This window comes from Gymnoscopelus microlampas (assembly GCF_963454915.1).
Source record: "Gymnoscopelus microlampas genome assembly, chromosome: 19".
In the NCBI taxonomy this organism is placed as follows: Eukaryota; Metazoa; Chordata; class Actinopteri; order Myctophiformes; family Myctophidae; genus Gymnoscopelus; species Gymnoscopelus microlampas.
The window spans coordinates 23165070-23176369 of NC_139956.1; the positions used below are offsets into that span (position 1 = coordinate 23165070).

Consider the following 11300-nt stretch of genomic DNA (forward strand, 5'->3'; position numbering starts at 1 on the left):
ATTTTGAATATTATTACAAAACATACATTAACCACTTCAGCCCCATATACATTTCGGCCATTTGAAAATAGCCGATAGTCTACAATCACGACGTATGTGAGCTTGTAGATCTGCTATTTTCAAACGATTTTTATGCATTTGAAAACTTGAAATGGGACATTCTGCAAGTACATTTTGATACCAATGCTTTTGTACTTTTACTCAAGTGAATTTTGAATTCCGAACTTTCACTTGTAACAGAGTATTTCTACATTGCAGTATTGATACTTTTACTTAAGTAAAAATGTGCATACTTTTTCCTCCACTGATCCGATCAGATCATCAGTCTGTTCTCCATCTCAAATTCAAGTGCACAAAGGGAGACATCATGTCCTTGTAGGGCTTCCATACAATACATCCGGGTCCACATTAATAATCCTTTTCCCACATCATGCATTGAGCCGTTAATCAGTGTTGCCATGTCGGCTTATTATAAGCGACTTTGGGCTTATTTTTCTGTAAAGTTGCTTGTAAAAATTGGTGCTTGTGGTTTTTTGGGCTTGTTTCTAACGTGTACTTGCTTATTTCGGCTTGCTTCCAAAGTTTTGTAAAACATTTTTAACCAGTGGTTCTCAAATATTTTCATAAATGTTTTGTGCCAGCAGGGAGCATTTGTTAGAATGTTTCAAAAAAAGATTCCAAATATTCCACATTTTATTTCAAGAGTTTTTGAAAACAGCAGATCTACAAGCTTGAGCTTGAATATCAGCTATTTTCAAACAGCCGACGCATATTATAGGTTTAAACTTTAAAGTGCTCATGTGGCCTAGTTGCTTCTTTTGGGTTTGTTTTCACACTGGTTGCTTATTTCTCTCATGAAATATGGCAACACTGCCGTTAATCCACAGGCAACGGTTTTGTTCCATGTCGGTGTAATGTGGGAACAGGACCTGCACGGGACATACACAAACATCATATTTTTGTGAAAAACAATGCAATCAAAACCATAGATATAAACTAAACAGCCAAACACAGCGTTAAGCCATCATGCCCAACGCCTGCCACACGGTGTCCGCCAACTGGACCGACTCCGAAATCAGGGCTCTGCTGTCGATCCGCTCCGAGGCCGACGTGATCCAGCAGATCTCCGGCACCGTCCGGGACGCGGTGGTCTACGACAAGATCACCGACACGCTGCGCGGACGAGGGTGGATCCGGAGGAAGGCGCAGGTGATCAGCAAGCTCAAGAGTCTGCGGAAGAAGTACCAGACGGTGAACGAGCATCACGGTGGTGGTAGGAGCGGCAGCGCAAGGCTGCAGTGGCCGTACTTCGACATCTGCGAGTCGATCTGGGGGTCCAGCGGCGGCCAGGCTGCGAACCCCGGGGCTGTGAGCACCGCCGCGGAGCCCGAGGAGTCTGAGGAGAACACCACCGAGACGATGGATGGTGGAGCCGGTAGGGATGTCACCATTATCATCAGAGATGTATTTTATCGAGTCTGACTTTTACTTTCGTATCTACGATAGTCTTGGCATCTCCCAGTGCTGCCTGCACTTTCACCAGTAAAACCCGTACTTCTCCGTACATGTACAAAGCTTACCCGCTTGCCCCAAATGTTAACTCGCGCTCCGGAGTCTTTGTGCAATGTATTAGTCTGTATTTTTCAATAAAGAAGTGTTTTAATCCCGTCTGTGGCCGAACGCCATTTCCCCCCACGTTTACTTCCTGTTTACATTGAGTGTAATTCCGGTTTTCACCGGGTGCGCCCCGTCATTACCGCCCATTGAGGAATAAAGGGAACTTCCTACATAATCCGACACAGACGGGATTAAAACACTTCTTTATTGAAAAATATGGACTAATACATTGCACAAAGACTCCGAAGCGTGGGTTAACATTTGGGGCAACCGGGTAAGCATTTAATTTCAATTGTTTTGTACATGTATGCAGAAGCACGGGCTTTACTGGTTTAAGTGCAGGTCGCACTGGGGGGTGCTAGCCAAGACTGTAAATATAAAAATGTAAAAAACGATAAAATACATCAATGATAGTCTTGATCCAAGGCTATCACCTTTACAACATTTAAATTGACGATTAATTGTCATGCAAATAATTGCGATTAACGATATAATTGTGTTTGAACATGTTGGCATTGGAACAGAATAAAGATTTAGGGCTTTGTAAATAAAGTAAATTGCACAGGGCAGATATGACAAATAATTTACTTCAATATACAAAGAAATTACTGACATTTAATCATTTTATACTTGTATAAATATAAAAATAGCGGAAATAGCTGATCTACACGTTGACAAGGACATGTTGTAAGCTTGTGGATCTGCTATTTCAGCTATTTTTGGAAAATGTATGGACATTTTTCAACATAGAAACGATTATGGCGATTATGCAAAAATAATTGCGATTATGTAATAATTGTGACAGGCCTAGGAGCCGGGGATACAACCATGGATGGAGATCATGATGATGATGAGACTAGCGGCGACAGAACCACACATACAACCCCAAAGGAAGAGGAGGTCGAAGTGGGCCTAGAAGAACCTGCTACAGAAAGCTGTCCAACAGGTGAGTTTTTAGACTGTAAAGATATGATTATTCAGTGGTGGAAAATGTACTCAGATATTTTACTTAAGTAAAAGTAGCAATACCACAATATAAAAATACACTGTTACAAGTAAAAGGCCTGTGTTCAAAATGTTAATTGAGTAAAATTACAAAAGTATTGGTATCAAAATATACGTTCCAAAAGTAAAAGTACCAAAATGTTTGAAAAATAGCCTATGTAGAAAATAGGGCTGAAGTAGTTAACGTATGTTTCGTAATAATAATCAAAATCTACAAAGTAACTAGTAACTAAAGTTTTCAAATAATTGTAGTGGAGTACAATATTTGAGTAGAAGTAAAAGTATTGAAAATTGGAAATACTCCAGTTAAGTCAAAAATACTTCAAAATTGTACGTAAGTACAGTAATTGAGTAAATGTACTTAGTTACTTTACACCACTGTGATTATTGTAATGATCAGTGAGTTGAACATTCACTGGAAGTGACATATCTACTTCTAAAATGTATAAACACAGGGGATGGGTGCTCATCATCGTCCATGGTTTTGTAACAAAAAAGCACATATAAAGAAAAAGGACATAATAGATTATTTTAGGCAGACAGAATAAGATCAGGACTAAGATGGATGAGGAGTTACCGGGGCTTGGGTGCAGTGTGCCATATTTGGGTAGAGAGTCTTGTTTTTTACCCTGGAGGACCAGGTTGGTGGATGCAGGCCATGGGCGGATTTAGGGTCAAGAAAGTCCCTGGGCGTAGTATCCATGGAAACCCCCTCAGATATCCAATTCCATTCTCACATGGCATCCTGCATCAAGGCTTATTTATAGTCCCATTTTAAGAAAATTAAACTCACCCCAAAGGTCATTATGCATGTTTGCCATACTGTATCATTACTCCCCAGGCCACCATACAGTAGTAATCTAAGGTGACTCCACCAAACAGACATTCATTTGTGGTAAATCCTTGCTGCTCAGGAGCTTCTGACTTCCAGGAGCCTCTGGCTACTGGGCAAAGTATCATAAGTTTGCCCTGAGAACCAGAAGCCTCACATTAGGGTTCAGATATAATTGTATTAATATTTGCAAACGGTACATCACCATTAGCAACTTATCGTCATGCATATTTCCTTTATCCTTCCTGTGATTCTAACCAAACGTAAACCCAGGACATAAATCACAAATGAGACATCTAATCTCCATAGAAAATAGTAGCACAATAACACAACAATAGAACAATAAAAATGTGTGTGTGCACACTGAGACATGCTGGCAAGTCCTTCTGTCATCCAATAGCACTGGGGTGTGCTATTGGATGAGAGAAGGACTTGACAGTAATGTCTAATACTGCTGCTAATTAAGTATAGTTGCTTGCTTAGAGTTATAGCCGATATGTGGAAATCCACTGTATGCATACGACCATTGAAATTGAGATTTTACTTAACAAACATGGCATTTTATTTAACAGGACAGTTTTGTACCTTGCTTGGTCATCATACAAGTTAATGTTAACTTGTATGTTAAGCATAATGGTGGGTGACTTGACTAATAGTTGTTGATGTCCTTTTGTGTGTGCTTTAGAATCTCCTCATCCGCCTCTGCGAAAAAAGGCCAAAAAAACCTCCAGGCTCCAGCAGATGTCAGAGGACATGCAAAAGCTTTTTGGTGAAATGGACAGGGAGTATTACCGCAGAGAGCACCTCCGACTGCAGGAGCAGAGAGACTACGAGGAGAGTCTTCGGAAGAAGGCAATGGAGAGGGAGGAGAGCGAAAGGACCTGGCAAATGTCCATGTTTAGAGACATGCAGGAGACTCAAGTCAAACTCTTCAGAGAAGTCCTGGGTGTTCTCCGCCAACCTGCACCACGACATCCGTTTTACCCACCGGATCGCCAGCACCATGGACCCGATTTACATTACAACAGCTTTAATGCAAGTCCATTTCATGAGTCCATTTGGGGAGCATCTCCTGCTACTCATGGAATGTCTGAAGGTATTTAGACCTTTTTAGTTTAATACAAATACTGATTTGAGTATCATTCTAAAAGTGAAATAATAAACTAATTATGTTCTCATTTTAGAATGCATTCTGAAGTGAGTTCTGAATGATTTCCGGTCATCTCCCATTTGGGCGGGAACCCCTATTTGTAGCTATACCTTTCAGGACGGGAACCCCTTTTGGGGTTCCTGTTGCTATGTATGTTGCTAGTATATAGCAACATACATTTATTGTAATTTTGTATTGTAATTTTTTTTTTTAGTTTGAGTCAAAGTTAACCACATCAATCCTAGCATTCTGAAAATAGGTGAGCATTTGGTAAAAATAGCAGATCTACAAGCTCACACGTCACATTGCGACATTTTGTGAGCTTGTAGATTCCTAGTACATGCAAATGTATCTGCCAGTTGTAAACAAGTTTTCTGATTAGGATAATTCTTGCATCCCACGTTAAATAACATGTCGTGTGTTTACAGGTAGATCATCATATGCATTTGAAATGATGAAATCCGTCTCAGACTTGACACGATTGCTACACATGGGCCACAATGCAGAGAGAGCGACACAGACAGAGTCCGAGAGACACCACCAACAAAGCGAGACTGAAAATGAGACCGTGGTAGAGGAGAGGCCACAGCATGTAGCAGAGGAGACAATAAAGCAAGAAGCAGAGGAGAGACCACAGCCTTTGTCGGAGGAGAAAATAAAACAAGAAATCGAGGAGAATATAAAGCAAGTTGTAATATAATTTTCTAATAACTTTATTTCCATTTTATATCATTTTTTATATCTTGCATGCAAGCATAAACTGTAGAATACTTTAGTTAGATTGTGTGAGACTGGTTAGAGGTATGACCTTTTTACCTGTGGACACTGAGGAGACATTCCTGCAAGAAGGACAAGTCTCTAATGAATTGTTGTGAATAGCAACTTTGATAATGCCCAGATATGGGCACTCATCTTATCCTTTGTCTATTTTGTTGGATTCGTTTTTCTTAAGTGGGTTACGTTTTCATTGGATTTCTTTTGAAACTTTTTCCTTTCGGTTTGGTGAGCGCGTGCATTCGGACTCGTATAATATCCTATGGGTTCAACAGACTGGTGGTGATTGATTATTTTTGATTCAATTAGATAAACACAAAGATCTGAGCGTTATTACTGTGTTGGTGTCTGTTGTTTATTTTGAAATCTATTCATTGCATGTTGCGTTTTGGAAACATGAATTTTATCTTAAAGAGGATCATTCACAACCTGTGATTTGTTTTAGTAATAGTTGATAGCAATATCTGACAGTTACATATGGTTATCAGCAAGAAGCCGAGGAGTTTGCTCAGCGTCTTCATCATGGGCCAGCGACCGTAGTGGGAGAGAGAACAGTGGTTTTCTTCCGAATCTGTTGCCAGGTGAAATGGTATTGGCTGTGGAGTGTAGAGAGATGATGTGTGCAGAGGTGAAGATCCCAGCATTTACTAAGGTTATTATCAGTTTGATACAAAGCACCTTGGGGGACAGCCTCCGAATTCATGGGGAGAGAGTTATTGGAAATATGTGTCAGTAAACATGATACTAACTGGAACTAATCCTAACAGTGTGGTTCTGCCATGTGACTGGAAGGATGGAACTAGGGCTGGCGATATGGACAAAAATCAAGTCTGTTGGTGCTTTCACAAAAGTATTAATACTTTTTTTTGATAAATAATCATTAATATAATCACAATTATTTGATTGGTTGTATTTCTATTGACTAAAATGCATATGAACATATTTGTACACAAAGATTTGAAAACAAGACGTACAGTACAGTACCAGTATGTGACAGTTGTACTCCACCTTGCATATTAAGAATAACTGTTGTTATGATAAAAATAAAGACATCCAGAGCAAAAATGGAATTAAACAGATTTATCGATTTGTCTCAATTTAATCACATAAAGCTAAATATATAAACAGGTCTCACTACCTGGTATGAACGGATTTAGTGCACTTCATAGCTTAAATATTATGTTCACTGTTGTAGCATTTGCTACTTCAATCCGTTTTTAAATAGTTTCAATAATTCAAATTGCTTCTCTGGTCCACATCCTTGTATCAAGTGAATGCTATTCATAATAGTTCATGTCCAGCAGGGGGAGGCCCAGACTGACAGAATTAATTTACAAAAAAACAGCTACTGAATATTGAATAAATATAAAAAGTTATCACAGTACTCACAGGTGGTGTACATTTGGGAGATTATGTATTAATTAAGCTCTATATTCCATATAATCATTGCTATATTGTTTATTCGGGGAACAGGCATCTCTCCAGCTCTTTAGCAAACAGAAAATACATTTAAGGTCAGGATACCAACTTTTTTCCAATCAGGAGAGAGAACTCCACAAAGATAATTTGAATGTCTTACATTTTGTAGTGTTCCGGCTCATTTTATTTTATTTTTGTTTCATCACTTCCAATTTCACTTGATTATCCTGAATTCTGCATGAGTTCTCTCCTGTTTGTATAAAATTGGTGTCACAACCTAAAAAAAATAATTCTGTTTATTAAAGAGCTGGAAAGTTGGGGACACCCCTGTTACGGTACAAGCACTAGCAATGATTGCTAGCAATGAGCACCAGGTCAAAGTGCATTGAACACTGACATGTCTGATAGACTGTTAGCAGTGAGGTCGCTTACTGTCACCTTTGTATGCTTTTACTGTCACATTTGTAGTGGTCTTTTTGTTATCTAACTTTTTATTTTTATATTTGGTAATCTTATAGCAAATCATAGAAGTGGGATTCCTTATAAAATGTGTATGTCTCTGCGTTTTGGTGTGTATATTATATCCTGTATATTTTCCCCCCGTTTCATCATTCTGCTCACAACAAGTGACACAACAAGCCTAGACAAAGGTCCTGGGTCAATTCATTTATCTTCACCTGAAGAAGACCAAATTTGGTCAAAATGTAATTTGCTGATTTTGCACTGTGAAACTTTTTCAGAGCATCAAGCTGACATTTTCTTTCTTTTGATACTTAATCATGGCATGTCATGTGTGCTCATCAGTTGACACGTGACAGACTATCTGACAGCAAAATCCATACTATAAATGTAGCTCTGAAACTAACAAATTCGATCTTTTTGGGTCCATTTTGAGAGTTTAATGAACACACTGGATATTACTGTAGACAAATAATTATGATGATAAATATGATTATGAATTGTTACACACAAAGACTCACTAATCCAATCTGCATGTAATGTTAGATTTGATTGATCCCTGTGGGGATCTGTAGAGATAAGAGTAGAGAGATACAACTTAACCACATTAACCCTGGGGCGAACAGTCAGTGAAAATAGTCGATCTACCAGCTCAAAATGCGTCACATCGCAACTCGCTGTTTTTTGCAAAGATATTTAGTGTAAAGGAAAGAAAGGAGGGGGAGACTGGGCAACTCTAATCGACTAAGTATATAGGGTTTAAGAGATTAATTAAGATTAATTAAAACTAGAAAGTGCGCTCAGTGGAACAAATCTGTCAGGTTGAGTGGAACTCCATATTTGGGAGACTGAAGTCTATGACGTCAGTCATCCATAACATATCTATGATGTCTGACTCCATATTTGGCAAGGCTTCAGCACGATCCGACCGGCATTGATTTTCCATTATGTGAACAAATGTGTTCCTTCCTTGGTCTACTGGCAGTGTGCACGAGAAAGTTTCCGCTGATCGGTCCAGTAGTTTGCGAGATTAGCCCTAGACAGACAAGCACACAAACAAACAAACAAACACACATAGGGATGAAAACATAACCTCCCCCTTGCCTTTGGTCTGGCGGAGATAATAAGAAATAACAATAAAGAATAAAATAATTAGACTAAAGGCCAGTACACACCAATGCAACTCCTTGGAACATGCAACTACTTAGTTACAACCATTATCCCCAATAGCAGTTGTAAGGAGTTGCATTGGTGTGGACTGGCCTTAAAACAATTTTGTTGCAAGGAGTTGCGGCTAATTGCATTGTTGCGGTCTGGCCTTGACCTAAACTGTCTGCTTTTGGTCTGACGGGGTTAGTGAATGTGCAATAATCTGTTAACGTCTTATAAAAAAACACCATCCACCGTGACACAGTATAGCTGATCAACCTGAGCTTGTAGATCTGCTATTTTTTTCCCCCAGAATAGGCATGCTGGGGTCCAAGTTGTTAAGGGAAAAACAGATATGGAGGAAAATGTCTGAGAATTTTGAAAGTGATGGATGGTATTGAGTTATGGTCATTAATGTGATAGGCCATGCCCTGCTCAAATTCATTAGCTCATAGCTCACATGCTGGAAGCTGGAAGCTTCACAGCTTTTACATGTGAGTTCTGCGAAACTCACATGCTTCAAGGGAACACTCAAACTAGTGTTTTGAGTTATAATCTGAGCTTTGTGGGGTGTCAAAAATAACTAATGTAATTGTATCAACCAACCACAACTGCTGGCAATATTGCAACAACAAAGTTTCAATAGTCTGAAATATGACAATCCAGGGCCAGGGCAACTGAACAAACTGTGCTGTGGTCCATTTAGTTCTTTTTGAAGGAAACAAATATTTATTTTAGCCTATTTATCGAATTAATATAAACAATGCTTGTCATTACATTGAAAAGAATGCATTATTTGTAATAAGAAATAATGGTTCGTGGTAATGCATTAGCGACCCCTTCTTGCTCAGCTCCCACTCCCACAGGCTCCCACACAACTCAAACCCTTCTTACACTCAATTTTGGGTGTCAATCACACAAAGGGTGAGGGAGTTGTGGCCTTTAAAAAAATGCATTGACTTGTTAACTTTAATTATAGCACCAATGTCCACTTTTCACACATTTATTATGAGTGTGCATCGTTTCAAATCTCTACAATTTACATAACATCATGGCTGAATATAGCAATTGTGGAGGAGGAGATAAAACAATAGCCTGAAGGCTTAAACTCCTGATAAATGAAAAGCCAGTTTGTAAAACCTATAGTTCAGACCAAAGATTCACAACGTTTCATCACATTGCGAATAGACTTAAGAATCTTTAAGTGTGCTTTAACCACTATTGACAGGGGTCCCCCAGGGGTCTATACTTGGCCCCCTCCCTTTTCCCCTCTCCACCTTATCTCTTGCTGAAAATAGCACATCTACGAGCTGACAATGCGTGACACATGTACATCTGCTATTTTGCCTATTATGACCAGAACAGGGGCGTGTCATAATCATTAAAAAAGCATTTAAAGGAAGGTTCACTTCATACTAGATATGCTCATTCCTGAGGCAGCGGGCAGGACACTAACCTTGTGTGATATACCTGTAGCACTCCTCTGGGCCACAGCAGTGTCGGAGACAAAGCCCCACATTAGCATGTCCACCAAAGGCATGAATTTTCTGAGCTAGACTGAAAAGCCAAGCACCATGGGCACCAGAAACCAAAGCAGCCTGTCAGAGACGCTGAGGGCCAACCCATTGATATGCAATAGGGCCAGTCATGTTAATTTGCGCTGTGCCACTCCACTATGATTCGCTGGGTTTCACATTCATTCAGAGGTGTGTCTCAAAGAATGGAGTAAAATGTGTGAGACCTCAGAGCCCTGTGGTGTGCTCACTACTCACAAGATCCTTGGCTGACTGTTGACTTTCTAACACACTGAAAAGGCTCCTTCATGGAATTCTGACTCCTTGATGGAATTTAAGTTCATAACAACAATGCTGTCGACCACAGGGATCTATATCATTTTAACTGTCCTCCTCAACCTGCTGCCTGTACAGGCAGACATCTCTGCTTACTCATACGACAACAAAAGGATGAATTTTGAAGACCTTCCAGTGCATCTCGGCAAACACATCAAGCTCTACGATGGACTGAGGGGCCTCTTGGTTGTAGCGCGGCCAGAGAATGCCTGTGAGTCCATCAACGCACCACCACCATCTCTGAGAAGAAGAGCCTTCCCCCTGCCCTTCATCATCCTCATCAACGGATCTGACTGCAACTTTTACATCAAGGTCCTCAACGCTGAAGAAGCAGGATACCAGGCGGCCATAATTCACAATGTGGACTCCAATGACTTCATCAGATTGGACTCCAAAGATGTTAGGAAGCAGATACAAATTCCAACTGTGTTTGTGACTGAGGAGACCGCCATCTACCTGAAAGAGGACTATACTTATGACAAGGGGGCCCACATTGTCCTCTCCATCTACCCGCTTTTCCTCACCTATCTCGTCATCATTGTACTCACCATCATGCCTGTCTGCATAATCATCTTCCCCTTTATTGCTATACTCCTGATGAGCAACTTTGTGCTAAATAGACTCCTGCTGAAGAAGCTCCCCATCCACACGTACAAGAAAGGGGACGCGGCGTACGACACGTGCGCCATTTGCCTGGAAGACTACGAGGAAGGAGAGAAGCTCAGGGTCCTGCCATGTTATCATGCCTACCACACAAAGTGTGTGGACCACTGGCTGACCACCATGAAGAAGACGTGTCCTGTTTGCACGCAGTGCGTGGAGGTGCTGTGCATCAAATCATAGTTTTTGTTTAGTTTAACTGTTTGTTTTTTTGCATTATATGTGTTATTTCTACGCCATAAACGTGAACATATTTATTGTTATAACAAGATGGTTTTAATTTGATGTGGCATGTTGATAGCCTGTATAAAGGGAGTGATTGATGGCTTTTCAAGACTACAACAGACTGTGATCCCATGGTCATCGCTGGTTATTTCAATTGGTG

General features: G+C 40.1%; 2 protein-coding genes across 2 annotated transcripts; both read left to right on the forward strand.

Annotated features, from left to right (window-relative positions):
* The first annotated feature begins 904 nt into the window (after positions 1–904).
* On the forward strand, positions 905–6580 carry LOC311035257 (uncharacterized protein). Its single transcript, XM_084043358.1, has 4 exons — positions 905–1435; positions 2423–2563; positions 4140–4550; positions 5033–6580. Exons 1-4 carry the CDS (start codon positions 1027–1029, stop codon positions 5302–5304), a joined length of 1233 nt encoding a protein of 410 aa, XP_083899484.1. The 5' UTR covers positions 905–1026; the 3' UTR covers positions 5305–6580.
* A 3690-nt stretch (positions 6581–10270) lies between these two features.
* On the forward strand, positions 10271–11098 carry LOC311034425 (E3 ubiquitin-protein ligase RNF13-like; the record flags this gene model as incomplete). Its single annotated transcript, XM_084042306.1, has 1 exon — positions 10271–11098. The coding sequence occupies one exon, from the start codon at positions 10271–10273 to the stop codon at positions 11096–11098; it is 828 nt and encodes a 275-aa protein (XP_083898432.1).
* Positions 11099–11300: the final 202 nt, after the last annotated feature.